At 41.8% G+C, this 26408-nt stretch overlaps 5 protein-coding genes and 1 long non-coding RNA gene across 8 annotated transcripts in view; 5 read left to right on the top strand and 1 right to left on the bottom strand.

Moving 5' to 3' along the window:
* LOC122577854 (hemicentin-1-like) overlaps nucleotides 1-26408 on the bottom strand; it is a 175623-nt gene that overhangs the window by 111877 nt on the left and 37338 nt on the right. The gene's annotated exons all lie outside the window — the stretch shown is intronic.
* Nucleotides 68-2583, top strand: LOC122577891 (protein misato). The gene is made up of 5 exons (XM_043749598.1): nucleotides 68-631; nucleotides 699-779; nucleotides 871-1323; nucleotides 1397-2201; nucleotides 2307-2583. Exons 1-5 carry the CDS (start codon nucleotides 554-556, stop codon nucleotides 2513-2515), a joined length of 1626 nt encoding a protein of 541 aa, XP_043605533.1. The 5' UTR covers nucleotides 68-553; the 3' UTR covers nucleotides 2516-2583.
* On the top strand, nucleotides 2732-4037 carry LOC122577963 (calcium and integrin-binding family member 3). Its single transcript, XM_043749727.1, has 4 exons — nucleotides 2732-2986; nucleotides 3052-3172; nucleotides 3284-3461; nucleotides 3771-4037. The coding sequence occupies exons 1-4, from the start codon at nucleotides 2901-2903 to the stop codon at nucleotides 3986-3988; spliced, it is 603 nt and encodes a 200-aa protein (XP_043605662.1). The 5' UTR covers nucleotides 2732-2900; the 3' UTR covers nucleotides 3989-4037.
* On the top strand, nucleotides 12437-20691 carry LOC122578006. 3 transcript variants are annotated; one of them, XR_006320465.1, is made up of 4 exons: nucleotides 12437-15779; nucleotides 17585-17993; nucleotides 18247-18734; nucleotides 20141-20691. It is a non-coding gene; the product is annotated as an uncharacterized LOC122578006 (long non-coding RNA). The 3 variants fall into 3 exon arrangements; XR_006320464.1 differs by having other exon boundaries at nucleotides 17585-18410; nucleotides 18504-18734; XR_006320462.1 differs by having other exon boundaries at nucleotides 17585-18734.
* Nucleotides 22184-25125, top strand: LOC122577841 (heat shock protein 83). The gene is made up of 2 exons (XM_043749529.1): nucleotides 22184-22395; nucleotides 22795-25125. Exons 1-2 carry the CDS (start codon nucleotides 22393-22395, stop codon nucleotides 24949-24951), a joined length of 2160 nt encoding a protein of 719 aa, XP_043605464.1. The 5' UTR covers nucleotides 22184-22392; the 3' UTR covers nucleotides 24952-25125.
* LOC122577992 (28S ribosomal protein S36, mitochondrial) lies at nucleotides 25481-26359 on the top strand. The gene is made up of 4 exons (XM_043749796.1): nucleotides 25481-25627; nucleotides 25723-25777; nucleotides 25860-26029; nucleotides 26217-26359. Exons 1-4 carry the CDS (start codon nucleotides 25604-25606, stop codon nucleotides 26232-26234), a joined length of 267 nt encoding a protein of 88 aa, XP_043605731.1. The 5' UTR covers nucleotides 25481-25603; the 3' UTR covers nucleotides 26235-26359.

Genomic DNA, 26408 nt, shown 5'->3' with positions numbered 1-26408 from the left:
TAATCAAATCTTTTAATTATTTAATATCATTAGAATATTTTCTCTCATCATTGATACGATAATTACCTACTATTTCTAAACTGAATATTTCATGTACAGGTCCGCTAAAATTACATATTTTAAATGACATTGTAAACTTAAATTTTTCTTTCACTAAAATTTACTGTTGTTTATATTATTGTTATTGTATATTAAATATACTCATTACTCATCACTATACTGCGTATATACAAATACAGGTACAGAGTGCATAAAATGTACATATACTATACAGAGAGACGGTCCAGTATTACGCTCTGCTCTACTTGTCATTCATCGTCACGCGTTGCTATATGACATATGTAACAGTTTCGACCAATACGTAATTGTATACAGTATGTATGTATTTTGTTATTTGAGGATTCGTTTCTAATGTTTTGTCACTAGTATGTCTGCCCAAATATAAGAAACAATAAATGTCTAGTATAATGCACGTGTAGTATTTGATGGTGTAACCTAATTTGCGGGTAACCATCGCATCGTATGAAAATTTACATTACGTACATAATACAAGATGACAGCTCGAGAAATATTAACTATTCAATTAGGTCATTATTCCAATTTTATCGGCAGTCATTGGTGGAATATACAGGTATTTAGAGGAAATATACCAGTCATAGAATATTAGAATTGTTTAATTTTTGTTTAAATATTTTTAGGAATCTAATTTCTCTTATGATCCTGATAATCCATCTGAAATAAATCACGATGTTCTATACAGAGAAGGTCAAAACTTAAAGGTATAAATGTGCAGTAATATGTTTTTAGAATGAAGCTATAAGAATGTACAATTTGTTATTAAGGGCAATTGAATATCTTTTTCTTTTTCAGAAACAAGTTACTTACACTCCTAGACTGCTACTTATAGACTTGGAAGAAGCATTTGGATATCTGAAAAAACAAGGAACTTTATATGATGTTACTCAGTCGGAAGAAGCCCAACAATGTTTATGGGATGATAAAAAGGTACAGATCTTGAAGAAAGAAGCAGTTGATAAGACTCCATTTATTAAAAGCTTAGATGAATCTTCTGAAGCGTCAAATTCAACATCGTCACCCCCCAATTTGGAAAATAACATCGGCTCGTGGGTAGATTATCTATTACCTAGGTTTCATCCCAGGACATTGAATGTCATTAAGCATCACAAACATGACGGAGCGATGTATCCATTTAGTATCTTTACTTATGGAAGAAATTTATGGAATACAGAACAATTCTCAGACGACTTTTCTGAAAGAATAAGAGCTTATGTTGAAGAGTGCGATTTAATGCAAGGATTTCAGGCATGTGGTCATTTATATTTATATACATAGTTTTTATATTATTCTGCAATATTGATAATATTTTGAAATGTAGATAATTCTAGATTCTATGGATTGTTTTGCTGGAATTGGGGCATCATGTATACAACACCTAAGAGATGAATATGGGAAAAGTATTGTGTCATTTCCATGTATAGACAGTAAGAAGACTGAACCTTCTACATCCAACGTGATTAAAATACTCAATACAGCTTTATGCTGGCAACATGTAGGAGAATATGCTTCATTATTTAGTCCACTATGTTGCGGAGAAACAGCTTGGCCACAAATTGGAGAACCGCGTATATTTAATCATTTGACGTACAATTCTGAAGTAAAGTATCATAGCAGTGCACTTTTAGCTACTGCATTGGACACATTAACCATTAGATACAGGCGAAGAGAATATCCAAACGTAGTTTTATCCGATTTATGTGCGGATCTCAATAAACTGGGTCGGAAGGCAGTCGCGACAAGCCTAACTTTACCGTTCCCGATGACCGCTAAAGCAGATTTGATTGACGTCCTGGACGAACTTGAAGGACCATTATGGACAAGTTTGACACCAAATTGTGACATACCAATGGATAAAAATATGCAAAGCATAGTATTACGTGGAATTTCCGAAGAAAGATTAAAACGACCTATTTCTGATGCAATGAAACAAATGTCAAAACCAGCATATAGATGCTCTACTGTACACGAAATGATGATGCTTTATTTAGCATGCACTTGTCATGCATCAGCAACTTATTTATCAAACATTTCATCACCACTGAGCATAAAACCTCCATATCCAAAAATTTTCAATAACAATATTACTGAAACCGGGGACGTTATTGGGTGGCCTGTAGGAACAGGTGTGTTTCTGAATTACAGTCATTTAAATCGTTCCATTCCTTATTTTTTTAGAATCACTATAAATGTACGACTTGTATCAAGTATTTATCAATTTTTATTTTTAGATGTTCAGTCCGTTCCTGTTATGGCTGGTTTACATAGCGGAAACAGTCTTAGTTCAATGTATGAATCTTTACATGATCAACTGAGCAAAATAAAAAGCATAAAGAAATTTCATGCATTCACAGACTCTGGATTGGAAGAGGACGAGTTTAACGAATGCCTCAATCACTTGCTCGATTGCAAGGAAAATTACGAAGATCATTACATGTAAATAGTGTCAATTTTATCGACGGTTAACTTCATATTCTTCTATCACAATACAATTTTTCATTTGTAAAAGATTTGTCATTTTAACTCCCTGCTATTTCCATTACGCAATGTTGACTATTCGATTAAAAGTCTCGCGAGGGAAAAAAATTAGTAGGACTTACGAGAGAAGTAAACATATGGAAAATTCGACCTTTTTCCCCGTAAATTATTGAGTGAAACGTCCTTAAAAGTGGGAGCGGCAAGACACACCCTGATTATTAGATTTCGTATTGAACATTGGAAGTGCGAAAACTCAGTTGTAAGCTCTGACTGGTAAATGAAACACACCGGTATAACCGATAGATTAACAGTTGTATTTGTGTCGAGCATTGTTACTATTAAATAAAATGGGAAACAAAGTAGCTACGTTCACCGAGGAACAATTAGAAGATTATCAAGATTGCACGTTCTTTACCCGAAAAGAAATCTTAAGGTACTGCATGCACGATCTGTATACACAATTATCGATCCTTCTTTTGTACATCGATACCTTTTTAGAATATATAAACGGTTTCGGGACATGGGAGACCCTGGGGCAGTTCCACGATCCATGACGCCTCAACAGGCATCGACACTTCGTATACCACTATCTTGCTTGACACGCATACCAGAATTAAAGGTTCTTAGATTAATCTTTCTGTCCTAGTTCAATGTTAAAATTCTTTTCACACGTGAGCGCCAAGTTCTCGTCGCGGTGCGTGACGAACAGTTACAGTTGATCATGTTTCAGGAAAATCCGTTTAGACAACGAATTTCAGAGGTGTTCGCAAAATGCCAGAACTCGGGATTGTCAATGTCCGACGTTTCAAACGAAGGAATCTGCTTCGAGGAGTTCCTTGAGATGATGTCGGTTTTTTCGGAACACGCACCCAGGGACTTGAAGGTGTTCTACGCTTTTAAGATTTACGGTACGAATCACCATGTGAATCAGACAGTTGGATGGATCGTGAGAAATATTCGAGGTCGTGTCTTGATGTACCTATAACTATGCTATTGAATCAGAAGTATATACGTTGTCTAGACACGACATTGGCGTTGCACAAGAGAATCATTTGCACGAAAGAACTATCGATTTTCTAGCATACACGATTAATTATATACTACGTTGTAATCCAAACGATTCGAACATAATATTCTCTGTCATTTTCGCGATGACGCGACATTCGAACAGAAATTTATACGAATCGTGGTAACATTTTATAATTTTTTGCGAACAGATTTTGACGAAGATGGGGTATTGGGATTGAATGATTTAGAACGAACCTGTCGGCAGTTGGTTCAAGATGGTCTGAATACCGACGAAGTGGCCACAGTGTGTCGAAAAGTTTTGGAAGAAAGCGACATCGACGGTGACGGTGTTTTATCCTATCTAGAGTTTGAACATGTCGTAACGAGAGCCTCAGATTTCATGGCAACTTTCCATATAAGAATTTAATTCTCATCGCTGTCGAAAATTAATAAAATTTACTGCCAGTCAATAAAAACACATACGTTTATTTACTCTCTTCATTCTTGCTATATACATATATATATATATATATTACAAAATTACTTTGTCTGCGAATTTCAGATATCGAGATGTTTAGCGCGTTTGAAAAACATAGACGGTACATTTTTGATACTTTATGTGCTGCCAGTACCACGGGCAATAAGTTTTGCAAACTCACCAAGTATAATTATTAGCTCCGTGAATCTGTACGCGCTTAGTGAAGCGCTACCATATAGTTTCTTGCCAGTCACAGATATACTTTCTTATACGGCCCCATAAGTTGCCCCTGTTGAGCAATAACGAGCAATGCTGGCTAAATAACCAGGCCATTCATTTTCACTCCAGACAGGAACCTCCTGTAACTCTGTAAGTCAAGTCTCCAATAACGTTCCGTATCCTTTACAAAGATGTATAAATCAATTTCACGTATAACAAAGAACAGATGGAAGGAAACCAGCTGAAAAGAAAAAAAGGAAAAACCGGATATTTCAAAAATATAGTTGGAACGTTGCCTGTTCGATAGCGTTATCGTAGCGTGGTGTTCCTGTTTTCAGCAAACCACTGTGAATAGTCGGAAAGTACTGCAACGCGACGTAGACAAGACGCCGGTGTTTTGAGCGAAGAACCAAGAAAAATGGGAGGAAGAAAAGAAAGGGTAAAAGCCTATGATTTTCGCGTGTCACTGTAAAGCGCGATCGAAGAAAGTCGTCCAGAGAATGAAAAAAAAAAAAATGTTACAAGCGATCGTCCATAAAAATGATCAGGTTGTCCGGTATCGTCGTTGGTGTTTTAGGGGCTAGTTGGTATTTGTGATGTGGCATTGCGCGGTACCGTGGCCCGTGGTCTTAAAAAGCGGTCGAAGTCGGAGATACCGCCCTGTGTGTTACGAAGTTCTCGACCAGTTATAGTCGGCCGCGCGGTAACTAACCAAGTCTTGGGACCAAGGCCATCCGGTCACTTCTCATCCTTCTCTCTTCCCCGCTCGCATCCCTACCGTTCTTCTTGCTGGCTCGTCCACAGGCCCTCGAGGTCCGAGGAGGCCCCCTTGCCTCCTGGGTCCACCGTCGACACCCTCTGCGCGCGAGCCCCCTTCCTCATCTCTTCGACTCATCTCGCTCTTGCGCTCGGCAGAAGATCACCGCTCTTGGGAGAGTCTTCCCCTTAAACATCTCAGCGAACCACCTTCCATACCAAGCTATCCGTATAGGTATACTGCTGAGCCTGGTCGACGCTATGCGACGCGGTGCGTCTCCACGAGATCGTGAGTCGACGGCGTTTTGGAGAGCAACCGTGAAGAGGAAGAGATCGAGATAAAAGCGGGATAAAAAGTCAAGGAAAACAGGAACGAGAGAAAAGGCAAAGATCGCGGGTGGCGAGCGCAGACGAATGACAAAAGGGAGAGAAACCGAAGAAGACGAAAGAGAAGCTAAGAGTAGTAACGGAAGAAGAGGGGAAAACGGTTGGAGGATGATAGCGACGAAGGCGGTTGGTGGAGGGCAGATTCGAACCAAACTTTTACGGCACCCTACGTGGGCGAGTTCTCTCGCCGGAGATCTCTCGAACCTTCCTCGGGACCTCGACCTCACGATCGCCACGGTGACATCGTTTGCTCGAAATATACTTTCATGATTCCGGGATCCGACTTTCGTTCATGTATTCCGAACGTACATGTATGCTCGTTTCGATGTTTTTAATCGACGATGGAGTTTTAAATGATTCAAACGATCGAAGTACAAAGAACTACGAGCCATTCACCGGTAACGTATGTTGTATTCGAATAATGAAACTTGGAGTGCTTGATCTTCGTTGGTGATCGAATGTAGTCGATGTTCGAACGTTACTACGTCAATGTTCGTCGAATGTTACGTATCGCGCGGGAAAAGTATCGTATACGGTATATGATATAGAATAATAGGATAGATGGAGAAGAAGAGAGACGAGAAGGATGAACTGGCGTTCGCGAACGAATCGGATCGAATGGAATTGACGTAAAGGATAGAAGAAAAAGAGAGGAATCGCGAAGGAGAGGACGCGTTGCTCGTGTTTTTCGAAAATTACAAGTTGGAGAGTAGCGCGTCGAGCAAACACGCAGTATGCGCGTTAAACTCGACCTTTGAGGTTTTCTTCCCAGTAACGTTTCACTCCGTGAAAGCAGATACCTATGCATTGCTCTCTGACAAGGTTGCGTCGAGTCGACCGCTGTCTAGTCGAAATAATATTGGCGGTCTTGTGGGCACATATCGTAGTGGTGCATAAGAAGGCGAGAGCTTGTATATAGAGAACCGTCTACCAAAGAGGGGGAGGAAGGGTTCCAAGGAGCCGGTTGGCCAACGGAATGTGGCTTGACCGGCCAACCATCCCCCGCCTCCTCTACCATGGATTCATCGAGAATAAGAGAGAAAGAAGGACAGTCAGATGGAGGACTGGCCCAACTACCTTTGGATCCTAATGGGCCCCATTGGGGTGCTCGAATATTCTTTCGCTATCTTCGGACATCTTCGCCGTGAGATTTGTAATCGAGGCGAGCGCCGTTTTTTGACGTTCCCTCGAGTACCTGCTGCTCCCTAATATTCCATGTCCACTATATCGAAACGCTTCAACAACCAGCCGATATCGTTTTATTCTCTATTCTAGTGGAACGAACCGTCATTTATTTACGCGAAACCAATGCGATTTATGCGTTTCAACGTACGATTAGGCGGGCTTAGGTAGGCCAGACAGGAGCCGCGTATATTATCGCCGGTCTATCTTGATCTGTTGCAATCGTTTAAGGCAATTGCAACTTCGCCGCTACGATTACCTCTCCATACGGACAACGAGATGATAAAAATGCCCGCAAACTATCAGGCTATCCATTGACAATGCGACGAGTTGCTTCAAAGATGCGTAACCAATACGTTCGCGATCTAGCTGCGTGTAAGCCTTCGTCTCGCATTAACGATTCAACGTTCTCCACAAACGTTTGCCAGGAATCGTACGCGCTCGATCGCCCGGCAAAGTTTCGCAAAGCACACGCAATTATATTTCTCCTATATTTCTACTGTCTTCGTGCCGATAATATCGTCGAAATTGCGTTCGCTCTTGATCGTCGATTGATTCGCCTGGTTGATTCCACGTTTCATTTTATTCGAAGCTCGAAACGGTGAACCGGTGTATACAGAGAGCTTGGAGTAAAATTTTGCGACGGTACTCAAAGAAGTTTCGCAACTGGTCGTGGCCGGTAGGATCAGCTTTCCGCTCAAGTACCACCTAAATTTATTCCACGAACGTTTCGTGCATTCGAAAGCCTTCGCATCGTCCGTGGAATATTATGTGATTTCCACGTTTTTGGCAGATAAACGTACGGCTTCCTTCTATCGATTCGGTATAGCCGAGAACGAATGGAGAAGGAGAAGCACACGAAGAAAAAAGGAGAGGAAGGAACAAGTGTAAACATAAAATCAAAATGTATCCGAAACGTGTAATTTACGAAGCGAGGAAAAGAGTTTGATTTGTTAATGGTCGAAGCTTGGTTATAACGTTGTCTCGCGGCAGGAGATACACGCTACTCGCTATTCAAAGTTTCTTTGAAATTTCGGTGAAAAGGTGCACACCGTTTTTCTCTTTCTCTTCTCCTGTTTGCAAAGCCGTAATCGTCTGCACGGCTTACACCTCGTAAGCAGCCGTGACAAGCGTAGACAGCCGCGGCAATTATTTGCACAATAACTCACGTTTTTCGTATCAACAAATAAACCGAGAACATTCGTGCGCATGAGGCACCAGTTTTTGATATTTCTTCTTTTTCCTATGCAGTTTGTTTCCTCATTCTTTACCTTCGATCTCGTTATTTTCGACAGCTGTCGTCAAGTACGACGATTTCTTCTCTCATTTATTTCCGAATTACCATTGAACGCAGGCGAAAAAACGCCGAATTATTCTTGCCATTCAGCCGCTTGAAAGTTCTCGTACACATTGTCATCCTGTAGACACGTAAGTGCTCCCATAGTCGTTTGCTTCGAGAGATTACGAAACGGAGGACTGGTTAACGTTGTCGCTCGTTGTCGTGATAATCCAACTTGACTATTGCGCCGGTTAAATCGAAAGCGATGAATTATCCGCTGCCACTTAAGGCAAGGGATCTGTTGCGCCGAATAATTGCGGTCGCTGTGACATTATGACGACAACGCCGTCAGAAAATGTAGTTTCGCGTCTGTTAGAGAGGACAATGATCGATATTCGATCGTTCGCTACAACTTCTTTTGGTTAACGTCGAGAATTCGAGGAAAGATTTCTACGCCGCGACCGTGTGTAACAGCGCGTTCCTTTCGTCGATCGATCGACGCGGAACTCTCTGTCCCTTCGAAATGAAACGCTATCGTGAATTCAGGCGTGCTGTCGCCTTTTTAACGCTAAGCTAGCAACGCGTTATGCGTGCGTCGATTCACGCGACAAAAATTGGGTAGGGATTAATCTCGATAAACCAGAAGCAAAGAACGCGACGAGCGGTGTCTTTTAATTGCTCCGTCCAACTGTGATTTCTTTTCAAGGAATATGCGAAAAGTAATGGGTCCGCAAGAAGAATGGGACAGTCGTGTCGATTTAACGAGGCACTGGTAAGAGTACGGGTGACGGTAGATGGCGGCGATTTAATCGCCGTTCTTTCAACCGCGAAGTTGACTTGCTCGCGATCAACGAAGCTATTGTATTTCCTAAAAAGGATATGTCGCACCTGAATATAGCGACAGCGGAATGGCTCTGTCTGTTCACTTCTTATTTCTTTTATCAGGATCGTTGAAACAACGATAGAAAATTATTGAAATTTTCCCCTTAACAATCACGTATATATATACATCGAATAGAAGAATATCCCGATCTGCCAATAATCGCGTAATTTCTTAAATCACATTAAGACTGCATAGGTATGTCGATCGATCGGTATTCTTTATTTTCAAGTCTGAAGCAGCTTCACCAGCTATCAGGCGAAATACCTGTTTGAGGGAAAAAATCCGTCTGTAAATAGCTTCGAGAAAGCTGTGCAATCTTCGTTCATAGCGTAGTACCTTAACCGTTTTTAACGTCTAGGAAGAGGTTCGGACGGAGCGAAGTACGAAGGGCGAGCAGAAAAGTCGAGAAAGAGGGACGATCGAGCGTAGGTATATCCGGATGATCGTGCGTAGAGGAAAAGCAACGTTGCTCGTCGTGAGACAGAGACGAAAACTACGACGACGGCGGCGGCTTACACGTGAACGGCAAACAAGGAGAAAAGAAAGACGGGAAGAAAGGAAACGAACAACCGGGAACAAGAAATAGGAGGACTGCACGACAACGAGGATGAACGCGACGATGATGAAAACGATGACGATAATGATGATGACGACGATGATGATGAAGAAGAAGAAGAAGAAGAAGAGAGAAGAAGAGAAGAAGGAGGAGGAGGAGAAGAAGAAGAAGAAGAAGAAGAAGAATAAGAGACGAGATTTTATGTTGGAGGGTTTGCCGAGGGGGTCCAGACCAAGCTCCATCTGCATAACCGGTATATACCGGCAATGTAGACTGGCATGAAGGTAGAATCGAGCATGTCCTCGGCACGTTATATCGCTCGCCTCGTCCTCGTACAATATAAAGTGTAGAGGGACCTCGAGGCGGTGTGGAAGGAAGAGAAACGAAGCGCGGAGAAGCGAATGGAACGGCAAAGAAGAGAAGAGAAGCGAAAAGGGGAATAGAGGCAGTGGAGGTTGGATATTCGTGTAGAGTGGCTTCGAGAAGGAGCACACGCGGTATCCCTGCCAGTGAAACTGGTAGAGAGAAAAGCGTAGGCGCGAGTATCCGCCGACCGATGACATCATCGGTGTTCTGCCTCGAGTCATTCTCTCGGCAGAAGCCTCGCTTACTCTCGAAACTCTTTGGAGAACTCTCCTACTCGAACGATCTCGATTTTTCTTCGAACCTCTCGGGCTTCCGTTCGGCACGTTTCACCGTCACAATCAACCGAGATTCTCTTGCTTCTGCCGTTGCCGACTTCCTACACGTTCGCCATTTGTTCTTTCCGACTCGACTTACCAACCGTCGAACGCTCTGGAAGTCCTATGGAAACTTGAAACTTTTGCTATCCTCGTGGGAGGAGTTCTACTAAGCTGAAACGTCCTAGGAAATTACAATTGCAAGATCGATCGCCATAAGGCGTAAGAGACGTAAGATGTTCGTCGCGTATCTAGTCGTTCGGAGACTTCGATACTTCCAGACCCGCAACCGCAATGTCGATTTCTCGGCAACGCGACCTTCTTTCGCGTATCTTCCGTCAACGTCGAATCGAGCTCCGATCGATCGAATCTTTCTTGTCTCGATGGAAGCAACGTTCGTTTCACTTCGACGTAAGAATCGTTGCCTACGCTTTCTCCCGTGTTGTACGGAAACGCGTCGTCTCGAACGCATCGTAAAATTCGATCGACCGCGATGTTTCGAAGATCGTTAACTCTGGACGGAATGAAGCTGTTAACCTGGGGGATTAGCCTTTCAGATTCCTAATCGTATGGAAATGTGAAACGGTATCGCTTAGAAAACGTTAGGCCGAATGCTCTTGTGAAACCACCAACGCGTTTATTCACTGAAACCGCGTGATCTTCTTTCGGTAGGATCGAAACGAGTTTTAGAGATTGGTCGATCGAGTCGAAGATACATTTCCAAATACACGCGTACAAGATAGGCAACGATAACTGGAGGAAGATGGAGGAAACAGAAGGACTCGAACGATCTTTCTTAAAGCTTCGACCGAGTCGCGTAACGAATGGAACGATTCTGCAAAAATAAAAGATTAGATTCGTCGTAATGGTACAGCCATTGGCAAAGTATCAAGCAGCGTCTCGCAGCAGAGGGTACGAATCTTCCCTCTGGATAACCGTGACATCTTCTACATAGGGTACCGTTCGAAATCGACTTTATCGTCGATGTTTCATCCGTTCCTTCGGCCGTAATCTGTCGTTGCCAGCTTCGTCGTCTTAAAATCTTCGAGCTGTACGCGCGGTACGCGATAGCTGGCAGTGTAATTTTTCGTACAGCAATCCAATGAAGATGAAGGTGAACCTCAAACGCAAAATGCGAAATATTTGTGGAATAGGCAGGGATTATTATTATTGAAGGAAGGAATTGGCACGGAGGGAAAGATGCGACAGCGGCAACCCTATAAGAAAACACAGGAGCGTCGGAAATCTCTCTAAACCCGAAACCTGTGTCGGGGCCGTCACGAATAAGGGGCGAGACATCCATAAACTTACCTTGGACCTCGGGGCTCACGGGGGTTCTGGGTAGGTTTTTCTTTTTACCGGACCAGGCAGGTGCGAACCGATTTCTATAGTCTTCTCTCGGTAACGGTCGTTCATCGTGCCAACGGTTCGAGCTTTACGGCGGTTTCCGTCGAACAAATCTCTTCGAACGCAGAGAAAAACGTTTCTATCTGCGCGCGATCGACGATTTTATATTCTTCTCTTTATGTCGTTTATCGCGCACAATGGCCACGATTAACGGCAACCAAAAGCGATCAAAAATTCATGAAAAGATCTTCGAACGTAAGGAACGTATTTCGCTTCTTGTTACGATTACGATTTCGTGAACTGCACGCCTAATCGATTAACGGCTTTACGTCTATTCAAATTGCTTTCATTGGTAGTAGCGCATGGCCACCGCGTAAATCGTTTCACATTCTTCCGCGTAATCGTAACGAATGCGAATGAGAACCTCGATTTCACGATTTTCAGAGCGTTTTATTTTCCATGTGCCTTCGTATATTTCGCACGTATACGTATACGCGTGTATTCTCAATGTAATAATTGGACGCGCCATGCAAGGAAAGTGTGATTTTTCTTTACTTTCGAACAGTTTCGAAATCGTTCGACGAACGAGATCGTTCCTCATCTTACGAGATTCGATGGCCGATCGACGATTCGACGCGTAGCAGTGGCTGATTTAAGTAATAAAAAGTCAGGTGTATACAAGGAAAACAGGGAGAAACGCAAGGACGACGTACATCCGGCGGAAGTCGAAGGGCGTCAGCTCGTGACGCCAACGCTTGTACGCAGGGCGGAATCAGCTTTATACCTGGACAGACGCAGGTGAGTTACCAGAACAGGGATATAACAGTACCGATCCTCCCGAAGGATCCTTCTTCGAAACGAACAATAAAAATCGTCCTTGACCGACCACCGTTCTCGGTTAAGGTTCAGAAGCAGCCATCGAGCGAGAAAATTCTTTGTCACAAATTGTAGTACCTAAACAGATTTTCCATGTACGTTCGAGGATCCTCAGGCACAATTCGTTCCCTTGTTTCTCTGTTCTCTCCAGTTGTCGGATCTAGAAATGGTCGACCGTATCCTGGATTTTCCATCGATAATCTCGTGCCTGCATGGAACAGAGGATGCTTGATAAAAAAGAGGAAAGAAACGCAAGTATTCTTGCGGTACATGTCGTCCATTTGCCGTTGTAAATTTGTGGTACAAGCCGAAAAAGCAATATCGAATTCGACCTTCGAGGTCCTGCCACTCCAGGGCAAAGCGATACGCATGCAAAATTTCATTCACGTAAGCGTCACGTACGGCTTAACGTTGCAATAACATTCCAAGAATAAGTTGGGGTCCGAAAGTTCGCCGGTTCTTTGTTTCCTGCTGTTTCAACCGAATAAAGAACGAATTTATTTTCGAGAAAAGAAAATCGTTAGCTTGCGTCTGTCGAATCGAAGAATCGAGAAGCAAATTAAGTGCCACGCTCGCGGCTACGAAGCGTGAATAACGAAGCGCTTCGCTGTTATTCGCTACGACCAAATTATTTTCGAGAATCGCGAACCATCGATCCTTCATCCTGTGACCTTTGGCAACGTTGAAATTGCAATTGTACATCAAACCGCTCGTGCACATGCCTTCCGTCACGGCGCTGCCTTTCCCACAAACTGAAAATGGATGACACGTGTAGTAGTCGCGGAACTTCCCAGGACGTACTTTCAGACAGCGGAACCGATTCTACATCGTTCAAGCAGGCGTATCTTTGGGGTGCATAAATGCGTTTGAACGTAAAAGGCGTCTGAACGAAAGAAAAAGACGGAAAAGAAATCTTCCCTGCGAAACTAATTATTTTTAGGGTTACTCTTAGCGGGCCCTTATTCTCCAACCAACTAAACAGTCGTGTAAAAAAAAAGAAAAGCGATTGCCTTGGAACAACGAGCGTCGAGCCGTGGCCGAAATAGCCGTCGTTTTCGTGGCACGCCACGCTTAATGTGTGATTTAAACTCGAGACTGAAAATATATTTTACATTCGACGTCACGTACCGCCAATTAGTAAGTAAGACACGCGGATGGCGACGAGCAGACGATGGACGTTGCGAGTGGCAATTTTTCTGCGGCAAGAGCAACGCATCCGGGTTAAAGTATCGGACGGCCAAGTAGCTATCGCACCTCGAAACGAGTTATTAGATCCCGCGTTCGAGAAAGAATTCGTCGCTCGAGAATACCGGAGGTAATAAGCAACCGTGTCCGAGATAAAAGCGCAACGATTTATTCTGTTATGAAATTTTGCCGAGAAATCGAGAAAAAACGCGTATCGCCGAGGCACGCGGAGATTCCCACGCCAGGTGCGCTGCTGGATCGTCCCCACGAATTCTCGTGTTCCATTGCTAATAGATTCGACAGAAGCCGACGAAAAGTTTCCTCGTGAGCAAACGGAACGAAGAAAACGCCGACGAATTCTTCTCGACGAGGTCGTGTAATTGCAGGTAGGTAGGGTCGGGCTTGGGATAGATGGTCGACGCGAAGGCACCGAACGTTGCATCGATCGGATTGGCAAAGGAAGCGCAATGCCGAGGAGCTCGTTGAGGATATTCGAGAAGGGCCAAGTAACAGAGGTGGTTCGGGCGTTCGAGAAATATTCGACTCGTCGGCGATCATTGTGGTGACGTCGTGAATTTTCTTCGAAAAACGAGAGGACAGACCGGCTACGTAGAGAGGTACGTACGAGGCCGAGCCTTCACCTCGATCGCGGTGTACGCGGCGCACACGTACAGGTAAACGTACGTAGACAGGTACGCGAGCGAAACGACCGGTGAGCGAGGACAGAAGAGAAGAGAGAAGAGAAGGGAAAAGAAGACAGAGGAAAGAAAAAGAGGGACAAGACGAGACGAGACACGTGGAAACGTGCAAAACGCAGAAGAGAGAACAGGAGGAAGAGGAGAAACGGAGAAGGAGAGGATGTGAAAGGAAAGAGAAAAAGGAGGGTGGGAAGGAGGGAAAAGGAGGAGGCGCGAGAGATCGGTAGAGGGGTCATTGGTTGTTCGTTGCGCACTCTCAACGTATAGGAATCGTTATGGACCGACTATAGCCGTTGGAATGCGTCCTTTTTTCCCTTTTTCTGTCTCCCTATATACCTGGCGGGCTACTCTCGCTCCGTTGTGGCGACGACGTTGGCGGTGGCGGTGGCGATGGCGGTGGCGGTGGCGGTGGCGGTGGCGGTGGCGGTGACGGTGGCGGCAACCACGGCGGCGAACCTCTTGCGGACAATCTCGTCGGCCGGCGACCGGTATAGCCGCGACCGGCCCGCAGGAAAGAAACTACGATTCGACTCGATGGATCCGCGCTCCTTCGAACGTTCGGGTTCGAGTCGCCGACACGCACCGGCCAACGACACGACGACAGCCATAGACAGCGAAGAAGAGGGCTTCGAGCATCGAACGTCGCGTCGTACATCGTGCCGAACAGAGGAATTGGAAATTGGAGCGTCCAAACTGACAGTGAAGAAAGTGAGAAAAACGAGACGATGGGGCGACCCACTGGCGAACGAAACGCAACCTCCTCTCGAAGAATCGACGAGGATCTTGGAGGAGAAAAAGTGGGAAAAAGGCACGCGGGTCAACGGATACCTATAAAACGATAGAGACAAGAGGGGAATATACGAGACGCCGCGCCGCGTGGAAGGATCGTGAACTCGCGGCAAACCAGAAGAGTATTCGGGAACGAGGAGAACGAGAAGAACGAGATGCCGGCGTGAGGAAAGGCAAACGAGGCAACACGATAAAGAACGAATCAACCAGGTAGAAAGACAGGGATGCCGCGGTAAAGTTGCGAGAGAGCCGGCCAAACGAGAAGACCGACCAAAGAAGGAGAGGGAGAAGAAGAGAACGATAGAAGACGGATGTATATAGGTAGGAGGACAGGTAGTCGGCTCGAGGAAAGAAGAGACCGAGTGAAGAGCACACGGGGGAAAGAAGAGACGAAAGAAAAGGGAAGGTCCGTGAGGGGGAGTGGAGCGGTAAGCAGCGAAATGGAGCGGGGTAGAAAGCAGAGGGGTAAGGTGAGGAAAGGAAAGAGAAGAGAGAGACTCGTTCGAGAGAGAATCTCGTACGTATACCGGCAGTTCGGTTTGATGACGTCACGACGTCGATTTGAACGGACCAATGAGCGTTCGAAGCGAAGCTGAAGAGGTAAAGAGGATGTAGAGGGGACTGAACAGGCCGAAAGGACCCCGAGGGGGGCAACGAGCTCTAGGTTCCGGAGTTCGAGGGGGCAGGGGTAACGCGAAAGGTGCGTGCGGCCCCGGACGTGGGGCGCGGGGCCAGTTGATCAGTGAGTGCGGTAGTGATCTCATCTCGTACCGCGCCAGGTGTGACTCCTCTCTTTCCTCTTCTTTTGATCCGAGTCTATGTGCCCTTGGTAAGACGGAGCAAGCAGTAGCGGACTTAAAATTCACGTATCGACTCGGCCGTGTCCTCGACTCCGAGCAACAGGTATGCTCTCCTCTCTTTTTCGTACCGAAAGACATAGAGCCGCGTCACCGATTCGGACACCGTTCGATTCGATCTTCGAACCTCTAAATCCTACTCCAAATTTCGATTCCAAACAAAATTTGAATTTCGGAGCAGCTTACCTTGAATTAAATTCTCTTCGATTCGATCAAAGAAACGATTATCTCCGCAAGGACAACGCATTCTAGTCTAGAAAGTTTGATAAATTAGCACGAAATGCTTTCAATTGGAATCCAAAGATCTAATAACGGAAATTGCATAAATCATTGATCGCCGGTGAACACGATCGCCTGACAAGGTCGAGGCGAATATTGCCGTGTTTGCGTTCTTACCTGTCTAGTTCTCGGCTATCCGTTTCCTTTCTATCGTCTATTCTCACCTCGAACGGCCATTCCACCGTTCTCTATTTTTTCCCCCTTCTTATCTATGAGATTTCGCGGTTTAAACTCGAAAACTTCGATGTTTCTTCTCGCCCGATTCTTCGCGCCGCTCCGAGCCGAGTCTACTCGTTGCCGATTCGCACCGTTTCGCGTGCGAATTTCCTCGAGCCTCTTAGCAACAGGTTGCATCTGACTACCGTGGAAAAATAACCGCCGTTCGAACGCTCTCGTCCCTCTTGTTCCCCCATACGCTCCAAATTTTACGCGACGTTCCTAATATCGTCCTTCCTTTTCAGATTTCGTCCGCACGGATGTTCGAAAATGAAATCGTTCGAACCGAACGAACGTTTTTTTCTTTTTTTAAAATTTTACCTCGAATCACCAGAGGCGACTTTTAAATTTGCCTCGCTCAGTTATTTCAAGTCCTTATTGACGGCCTTAACTGAAAACCGTTTTCGCCTTGGAATTGGTGTTAGCGCGAGGACGTAATAACTTAACCGATAACCGTTACGCGTAATTAATCAGACGCGTCGGCTATAGCGTTCAACGTATCAACCATTAAGCGACTTAATTAATATACGGCCTCTCCACGATCGTTCTCCTCTTATTTCGAAAAAAAATTCCAATCGATTCTCACGAACGTGACTCGCGCGTCCACTTCGACAAACCTGTTTGAATCGTTTCTTTTTTTTTTATGCCCGACAAGGAGCAAAAAAGATCATCTTTTCTGCGTCACAGCTACAAAGATCGGCGCGACGCGACGCGACGCGGCGGTGCGGTAGCGTTATGGCATTGCGGAAGCCTGTATCGCGAACGATCTTCAACGTACCGGCGAATGCATTCGAGATTTGCACGGTAGAGCGAGCGACCGAGAAATAAAACGCACATATGCATAGCCGCGTTCGACTGTACCGCGTGTATATGGAACATTGGTGATACGAATCCTTCGATTCGTCGCGAGTGACACCGACGAAACGGGTCCGGGTGTCACCGAATAACCGGTTCCTCGCAAAACAGCAAAATTTTAATTTGAAAGTTTCGATCCTTTCCTTGGTAACTTCGCCGATCCTACGTTATATTAGGAGATAAAGTCAAACAACTACGCAATTGGCGACTGTAAATTAATTTGCAAGTTAAACCGTTCCGTTTGCTAGGTAAATAACGAGACAGGTACTATTTAACCGTGACGTTTCCTCCTATTAGTTGTGGAGTACAAACACTTAAGCAAAAAGATTACTTTTCGCTTGACATAAGCGCTAGTTCATACTTCGTTCCAGGATTCGACCGCCGGAATCTGCGAAACGTCGTCCGCCTCTTTGACGCTTAGCGACTCTATTTTTAATCTCATTACTCGAATCTCATTATTTAAGGCTCGAAATAATCGTTGTATGAATTTGTTTTTCACAGGAGAGACAGTAAACAGAGGAAACTAGCTTTCGTAGAGGTGCGTCGATCACGAGTAATCACGAGACGCGAAAGATATTTTGGGAAATAACGAGGAAAATCCCGCGAATCTTCTCGTCGAGAGGCTTCTTTTTTTCGCGCCTTTGGATCCGTTGCAGCGCGGCAGGGAAGTTAAATCAAGCTCGATAACTACATTCGAAGTGATAATGACTATAAGTGAAGCGACATTAGCCCCGATTATCTCAAGTACTCGTACAGCTGTGTTTGCGTAAACGATTGGAAGTCGCATCGGAAGCCGACCTCGTTAGGAAACCAATTTACCACACGGGTACACGGGTTCGAAACGTTAGCTCGTGAAATTTCTGTCCACCGGCCTGTTAACGTCCTGTCGTCATGATTTTTCACTGCGGGGGTAAGTTAGCGATTTAGGAAACACGCGTGTCGACGCGTAACAGCCACGAACAGGATCTCTGATCGTTGCGCAACGAATTCAGGAACGAAACGGAACGGAAAAGTTCTCGATAAAACGTACGGTCAATAAGACGTATCGTGCAAAGACCCTGCAATGCCACGGTTGGACACCAGATTGTTAATTAAATCGTAAACTGTTAATCAGACCGTTAAACCGACCAGCGTTGAGATTCAACACCGAAAATATTTTTCAGCCTCGAGCAACGGTCACCGATTCCTGCAAGAAATCTTCCTCGTTACTGCACAATTCTTAGCCACGTCTCAACGAGCAATTTTGGTAACGAGCTACGATCGCTCCTACGGATTTTGGTTTTCGGCACTGCCGTTTTTCCTACGAGAAAGTACGACAATTACATAGGTTAGCTGCTAACAACAAGCCGTGACGAACAAATGGAACGAATCGAAGGTCGGCTTATCATGAAAGATAGGTACTCACTCATATTTGCTGTAGGTACGTGACGATGGACTTGTACAACTTGGATAAGCCATTTCAGCGGCAAAGTAGGCTAGAAATCTCAGTTTCCTTTGTTGCTGTAGCAGCTTTCAACAGGGAGAAAAAATAAAGAAAATTGAGTTTTAGAAAGTCGGGGATTATCGTTGAATCGAGTCTAAATCTTTCTGATCAGTCTTCCTGTTACGCTCGATACGAGAGCGAACCAGAAATAGACCGGCAGTTTTTCAGGTGAGTATACCACGGTTCTTCTTTCTTTATTTTTCTCTTTTTATCTTTTACTCTTTTCCTAATGGGATCTTTTGCACTTTCACTCTTCTGATAAAACGAGTGCACGGAGATGCAAGTACGATATTCGCTCGCGGCATCGTTTCTATCGAACCATCAACCGCCATCGATTTCATTTCAGACAAATATTTCACCGTTGATGTTCGCAAACGTATTTTTACATTCTCAAAAATTACGGATCAACGAACAAGTGAAAAGAGTAAAGATCGTGTCGTAATTTTTTAAATTATCTGTTGCGAAATTCGATAAGGCGGCTAATACTGGCGTATTTCCCCGCCTATCAGATTCGATAAGCGTGTTATTTAAATATAAAATTATTGGCAAATGTGTCAGATCGTCATTGTGCAAGGCGGTGGTCTTCCGAAGTTCATGTTATTGCTCTACTCACGTCCATGCCCGTATTTCATATCGAGATCGAGGAGTTGTACAGATAAAGAGGCGAGGAGAAGCGCGGGAAGCACCGAACAGCTTGATGATAAAATAGAAGTCAGCCACGCGTGTACTGCAGCGTGAGATCATAACTTTCTCCAAATGGTAGTTCTTACGAAACATTGTACTGGTCTACTGGTGGACTGACCGAATGAAAAGCACAGCATTGGGTATCAAAATCGTCGCTACGACCACGAAATATAGATTACAATCGGAATAATAATCGACGGTAAAACCAACGATCGAACGTATGAATCTCCTTTTCTTTCTAACGAATATCGTCCGACTCGAGTATAGAGTCTATACTTCGGTCAACATTCGCCACATTTTACGTGCGCCTTATGATTTACACGTGATGTTTCTCGGAATCTGAAGTTTATCTCTGTATCTGGATGTATTCGTGTTCGGCAGATATAACTTTTGTTAAAGTTGTGAATCAGTCAGTCGGAAATGGCAACCAGGAAACTCGATGATACCGCAAGATGCACGGAGCCAATGTAATTATGACGCAACGATATAACGTGTTGCGCGTTCTACGATTCAGCAAAACCGTATCGCCTCGTTTCTTCGACCATTTACGTTTCACTTAAACGACTTGAAGCGGGCAACGCAAATCGAAAACGTTACACCGTGTGACCGTATGCCCGCCGCTTTCTCTGCATTCGGTGCTTTCCATTATCATGCTTTTAGGAAGAGAATGACTTTGGCCTGGTAACGATGGAAAAATTTCCAGATATGCGCCGTAGCCTCTGGCTATCCTCTACCCGAAGGCCCGTCTTACCGACTAACTTTCACTCCGAAATGTCAACGGTTGTGTTTCACTTTTCAAACCCGTGCGCATATCAATCAATCCGTGGTTACGCGACAAAGGGACGATTGTTGTAAAGCGGTTTCCGATTTCTCCGTTCTTTCTGTTACAGAGTGGGGACACCATCGACACGTGCATGCCATTATCTGCACCGGGAAATAGCGGATTTTCGATCGAGAGGGAGACGCTCGCTCGTATAAACAGCCATTAACGATCGATCCGTATGTTTACCGATTTTTACGATCTCGAGAATAGAAGGCCCGACATTATCGGATGAATAGGCCGGCAGCAAAGAAGATTTTCGATTCTCGACGGTTTGATTGCCTGGCAAGACTAAACTTGCAAGTATTTCAACGCTCCAGGCAACAAGAAGATCTTGGCGCGGACATTTTCTTTGGTTATCTAGCTGTATGAGTATTATTCGACATCATAAAGCTAGGTTACCGGAGTTAAGCTCCTCGCCATATCAACTCCACCGATTCTTCGTCGCCGTTTCGATTTGCTACTCAAGTAACCGGAAACCGATGAACGTAAAAATGACTGAAATCTTTAAATACATATAACCATAAGTATTAAAAAAGATCATATATATATATATATATATTGTAAATAAATATAAATCTTCAGAAAGAAAGAATAAAAATATTTTCTAAAACCCCAGAAATCCCGATAGATACTTACTGACCATATCGATGAAAGAAAGATGTCTTGTAGAATAAACAACGTCGAAACACGATGAATAGAAAAAGATCGCGTCTTACATGCTTCGAACATTTCTGTATTCCTTCTGCATGAAAATCTACGGGTTAGGCATTTGTAATTATACTAGTAGTGTCATTGCCACGTGACTCGATTACCTATTAAGGACATTTCAGAACTTACAGGCATCGATATTTCGTTTCCTTGCGTAGTCATATTTCCTATACCAAGAAATCAAACTTCGGCATTGTCTTATCGATCAGCGCGTCTTAAAAATAAATTCGAACACGGGCGAATAAAAGAAGGCAGTTATATTCTTTTTATACAGAGAAGTTCTCGAATTAAAAGATTGTATGCTCCGATAGATTCATTTTTATATTGCATCGAAGATAAAGAAAGAAGTAAAAAGAATTGTAAACCGATATACCACTTACCTAGGAGAAACGAGTTAAACTATAAGACTATATTTATTCAATAAAATATGAATTCCACTAATTCCTAACAGTGACTAGATAAAAAATTGACTTATGTATTTGCAATAAACTTAGGGGGCGCCACGTTCCAATACATGGAGAAGTACGATCCGATACCGACTGGATTTTCCTAACTTTTTTATATACGTTTGTTCGTACGCCACCGTTGATCTACATATATATCATTCTTCGATTCTTTGAAACATTGAACAATGAAATTCTTAAAATAACACACGTAAAAAAGAACTCGTATGCGTTCATACTTGTACAATTTTTGAATGATTTAATTTATCAATTATTAGCAATCTACTTCTTAGTATTCTCTTAAGGTCGCAACAAATATGCGTAATATGCTATGACTCATGAGATGAATATTTTTCTTAAAACATTCTACCGGAATAATAGGTAAATTACAATGACAAAGAACGAATCATTTCTAGGATCTCACCCACACAGAAAATTACGCTATGAATCTTTTAAAATGATAAGATTTTCCTTAAACATGTTAAAGACAAAATTATTCGGTGAAAATTAACTAGAAAAGTTTTACTGCTTAGATACTTATTTAAAACAATTAAATCATAAAGTTTAATACGATTGCTAATAACTCAATTTGATATATCTGTCGATAACTTTTTATTTAAAGTAACCATAAATGAGATATTTTGATTTTTCATGCTCGTTAATGATGCTAATAAAATAGCTTAATCACAATTAACAAAAGTGCTAGTATAGGAATGGTTTGTCCACTTGTTTAATTGTACACAGTCCGATAATATTGGATACATCAATTCATAACAAATTCCGGAAGTACTGCGCTAAGGAAAAAAAGAATCATTGTCGCTTTTATCGTTTGAACAGCACGCATTTTTGTTCGATTGAAGGAAAATTATGTGTTTTTATTTCTTGGCAAGCGACCGATACCAATAGCAGAGACAAAAGCGATTCATTGATTAAAAATCATTGAAATAGATTTAAATTCCACCGGATATGAAGTGCTCAAAGGGGTAAAAAAGTTCTAGAACATTCTAGAACATTCTAGAATTTTGGCAAGTATATAAAGAGAATCCTAGTCATTGCGCACCTCCATTCTACAAACTGCCGGTACGTGATACTGTGTGACTTGTTGAGTGTATCGTTTGTTAAGGGGATATTGAGGCATAATTCCTTTAAATTGATTTATAAGGGATATATGGTAAGTTTATATCAAATTCACCTATTTAATAAATGTTTTAATTGATAAATCTCTATGGTTTTATGATTATGCTAAACTATGTTAACGTTTCCATTACTGATCCTTTTTGTTCAATTCAAATTATTAATTCACGTGTATTTTATTCACGCGAATGTGTTTTTGCGTCTTTCCAAAAATCTTACCACACCTAGATTAAATTCATAATGAAACTAGCGAAATGAAGTAAGCTTTGTTGCATCTATATGTATATATATACACATGTGGTACACACCACATGTTTATGACATGGATGTAATTATTACATATTAGAAAAAATAAAATAAATACGCGAGATTATTTTTATATAAATATTAAAATGAAATTTATATAAGTTCAATTTTTTTTTAATACTTATTACAGATGTCAACAGAGATGGGTACAAAAGGGGAAGATGTGGAGACTTTCGCTTTTCAAGCAGAAATTGCTCAACTTATGTCATTGATTATCAATACCTTTTATTCTAATAAGGAAATTTTCCTGAGAGAACTGATTTCAAACTCTAGTGATGCTCTTGATAAAATACGCTATGAGTCTTTAACAGATCCTTCTAAGCTTGACAGTGGTAAAGAATTATTTATTAAAATTATTCCGAATAAAAATGATGGCACTTTGACCATCATTGACACTGGTATTGGTATGACCAAAGCTGACCTGGTAAATAATCTTGGTACAATTGCCAAATCTGGTACTAAAGCTTTTATGGAAGCGCTTCAAGCTGGCGCAGATATATCCATGATCGGACAATTTGGTGTAGGTTTTTATTCTGCCTACTTAGTAGCAGATAAGGTGACTGTTGTTTCCAGACACAATGATGACGAACAATATCTATGGGAATCCAGTGCTGGTGGATCGTTTACTGTTAGACACGATACTGGAGAACCATTAGGGCGAGGAACAAAGATTGTTCTACATATAAAGGAAGATCAAACTGAATACTTAGAAGAGAGTAAAATCAAAGAAATTGTAAAGAAGCATTCTCAATTCATCGGCTATCCAATTAAATTAGTAGTACAGAAGGAACGTGAAAAGGAGCTGAGCGAAGATGAGGCTGAAGAAGAAGAAGAAGAAAAGAAAAAAGAGGATGATGGAAAACCAGAGGTTGAGGACGTAGAGGAAGAAGAAACAGCAGAGGGTGAAGGAAAGAAGAAGAAGAAGAAGACTATTAAAGAAAAGTATACCGAAGATGAAGAATTGAACAAAACGAAACCCATCTGGACTAGGAATCCTGATGATATAACGCAAGAAGAATATGGTGAATTCTACAAATCATTGACAAATGATTGGGAAGATCATTTGGCTGTTAAACACTTCTCTGTAGAAGGTCAGTTGGAGTTCAGAGCTTTACTTTTCGTACCAAGACGTATGCCATTTGATTTATTTGAAAATAAGAAGAGGAAAAATAATATTAAACTGTATGTAAGGAGAGTGTTCATTATGGACAATTGTGAACAGTTAATTCCAGAATACTTAAATTTTATGAAGGGAGTAGTCGATAGCGAAGATCTTCCACTAAATATCTCTCGCGAAATGCTTCAACAAAATAAAATCTTAAAGGTTATTCGTAAAAACTTGGTTAAAAAATGCATAGAATTGTTTGAAGAACTCACAGAAGACAAGGATAACTATAAGAAATTCTATGAACAATTTAGCAAAAACATTAAATTAGGTATTCATGAGGATAGTTCTAATCGCAATAAATTATCAGATCTTTTGAGGTATCATACCTCAGCTTCTGGAGACGAAGTATGCTCTCTTAAGGACTATGTAGGTAGAATGAAAGAGACTCAAAAACACATTTACTTCATTACTGGGGAGAATAAAGAACAAGTTGCAAACAGTTCATTCGTTGAACGTGTTAAAAAACGTGGCTTTGAGGTAGTTTATATGACAGAACCTATCGATGAATACGTTGTGCAGCAAATGAAAGAATTTGATGGTAAGCAATTGGTATCTGTAACCAAAGAAGGATTAGAACTTCCCGAGGACGAAGAAGAGAAAAAGAAAAGAGAAGAAGACAAAGCTAAATATGAAAATTTATGTAAAGTAATGAAAAATATTCTTGATAACAAAGTAGAAAAAGTTGTAGTATCAAACAGATTGGTTAATTCTCCTTGCTGTATAGTCACGTCACAATATGGCTGGACTGCCAATATGGAAAGGATCATGAAGGCTCAAGCTCTAAGAGACACTTCTACTATGGGATACATGGCAGCAAAGAAACATCTCGAGATAAATCCGGATCATGCTATTATCGAGACCCTTCATCAAAAAGCAGAGGCTGATAAAAGTGACAAAGCAGTAAAAGACTTGGTAATTTTGTTGTTTGAAACAGCACTTCTTTCTTCAGGTTTTACATTGGATGAACCGCAAGTTCATGCTGCAAGAATTTATAGAATGATCAAGTTGGGACTTGGTATCGACGAAGAAGAATCTATACCAGAAGAGCAAACAACAGAAGAAGTTCCTCCCTTGGAAGGAGATACAGAAGATGCTTCACGGATGGAAGAAGTAGATTAAGTTTAAGATCTGAATATGATATCAATGTCTTCATTGTAATCATTGAAAGACTGCTGAAATAGCCACGTTTTATGTGGTATTATAAACAAAATTGTCTGAAACCAAATATTTGGAATTAAGTAAAATTTACAATAAAATTTATTACGATATATATATTATATATATATAAATAAATATATGTATTTTTATTATCTACACCTACCCCATATTAAATGCTACATAATATATTACTACACATAGCAAAAAATAATTAAAAAAAAAAATGAATAATCGTTGTAGTTACGAAAATTTCTAGAAATAAAATATTAGATATTAGACACACTTATTTCGTAATGTCACATATTAGACGAAGTAACCTAAATTGATACTTAAATTCGACAAATTTTTAAGTTATTTATATTTGAATTAAATTAGATATACTTAAGCGAAGTTAAGTAGAAAAGTTGCTTATTAATTTCTAGTGATATCATATGATGTTAGCTTCGCGAAATTAATGGATTTCGTACAGGTATTTGACGATTATTTTGTGCTCGTTAAAGTATGTCAAAGCGCGCCATCTACTTGAAGCTTTAAAGTGATCGAAAGAAGCTTCTGCTGCAAGTAAAACTTGGCCTTCGAATAAGACACAGCATAAAGATATTAAAGAACAATTATGATGGCAAGCAAAGGTTGGAAGGTCAGTGCATCGGTATAATTGTAAAAAAAGTATACCGTATGTTAATATATGACTATAATAAAAACACTCGATTTACAAGATTTAAATTTTAATAGGTAGTAAAACCACATGTGCCTCTGATTAAATTTCGTAAAGGTGGAAGTGGCAGAGGTAATAATATCAAGCAAGAGTTACTGTTGGCATTTGAATGTTTCAGTTGAAAAAGCCGACTGAAATCCTTGTTATTGGTTAGTTAATCCAGGTATAGCCACACCATCTGTGCATGCAGGGCCGACTATGTCGCAAAAAAGTATTGGTGCAACAGGACCTGATGTAGTGGTTTTACCAACAATAGAAGATATTTATCTTCCTCCACGCTATCAAAGACGACCGATTGATGAAAAGGAAATTGCATATATTAATGTAAGTATTCCGTTATTTTATCAGTTACTTTATGTAATCGAACTTGTCATTCATATAGAACATAAATTATTAGAATTCAGATGAATTTATGATATTTATGACCTTTATATTCATGTAATACTTTCTGAAATCCACATGCAATGGAAAAGGAACAAATTTTTATTAAATTAGTTCTTTTTTGTTACAGAGAGGCGGTCCAGAATAAATTCTTTTAAGGAATTATCAACTCTGTACTCAATATATAGAACATTATCAATTCTAGGGTATTATTACACTTTTTCTGTATAAACAATTCTGTAAATAAATGCCAGCAAAACAATAACCTATAAATTGTATATATTTTTATCATCCATCTATCAGACAAGGTCTTTCTTTGCCT

Source organism: Bombus pyrosoma, linkage group LG1, assembly GCF_014825855.1.
Source record: "Bombus pyrosoma isolate SC7728 linkage group LG1, ASM1482585v1, whole genome shotgun sequence".
Lineage (NCBI taxonomy): Eukaryota > Metazoa > Arthropoda > Insecta > Hymenoptera > Apidae > Bombus > Bombus pyrosoma.
Note: the sequence above shows the minus strand (reverse complement) of the source record. Positions and strands in the feature narration are given on the sequence as shown.

Bases quoted from the DNA above. Each gene is read 5' to 3' on its own strand.
- LOC122577963 (XM_043749727.1), top strand. From the start codon at position 2,901: ATGGGAAACAAAGTAGCTACGTTCACCGAGGAACAATTAGAAGATTAT. The intron at 3,173-3,283 runs GTTCTTAGATTA...ATCATGTTTCAG, and splicing joins CACGCATACCAGAATTAAAG to GAAAATCCGTTTAGACAACG. The intron at 3,462-3,770 runs GTACGAATCACC...TTTTGCGAACAG, and splicing joins CTACGCTTTTAAGATTTACG to ATTTTGACGAAGATGGGGTA.
- LOC122577992 (XM_043749796.1), top strand. From the start codon at position 25,604: ATGATGGCAAGCAAAGGTTGGAAG. The intron at 25,628-25,722 runs GTCAGTGCATCG...AAATTTTAATAG, and splicing joins TGGCAAGCAAAGGTTGGAAG to GTAGTAAAACCACATGTGCC. The intron at 25,778-25,859 runs GTAATAATATCA...GTTATTGGTTAG, and splicing joins TAAAGGTGGAAGTGGCAGAG to TTAATCCAGGTATAGCCACA.
- LOC122577891 (XM_043749598.1), top strand. From the start codon at position 554: ATGACAGCTCGAGAAATATTAACTATTCAATTAGGTCATTATTCCAAT. The intron at 632-698 runs GTATTTAGAGGA...AAATATTTTTAG, and splicing joins GTCATTGGTGGAATATACAG to GAATCTAATTTCTCTTATGA. The intron at 2,202-2,306 runs GTGTGTTTCTGA...TTTTATTTTTAG, and splicing joins TGGGTGGCCTGTAGGAACAG to ATGTTCAGTCCGTTCCTGTT.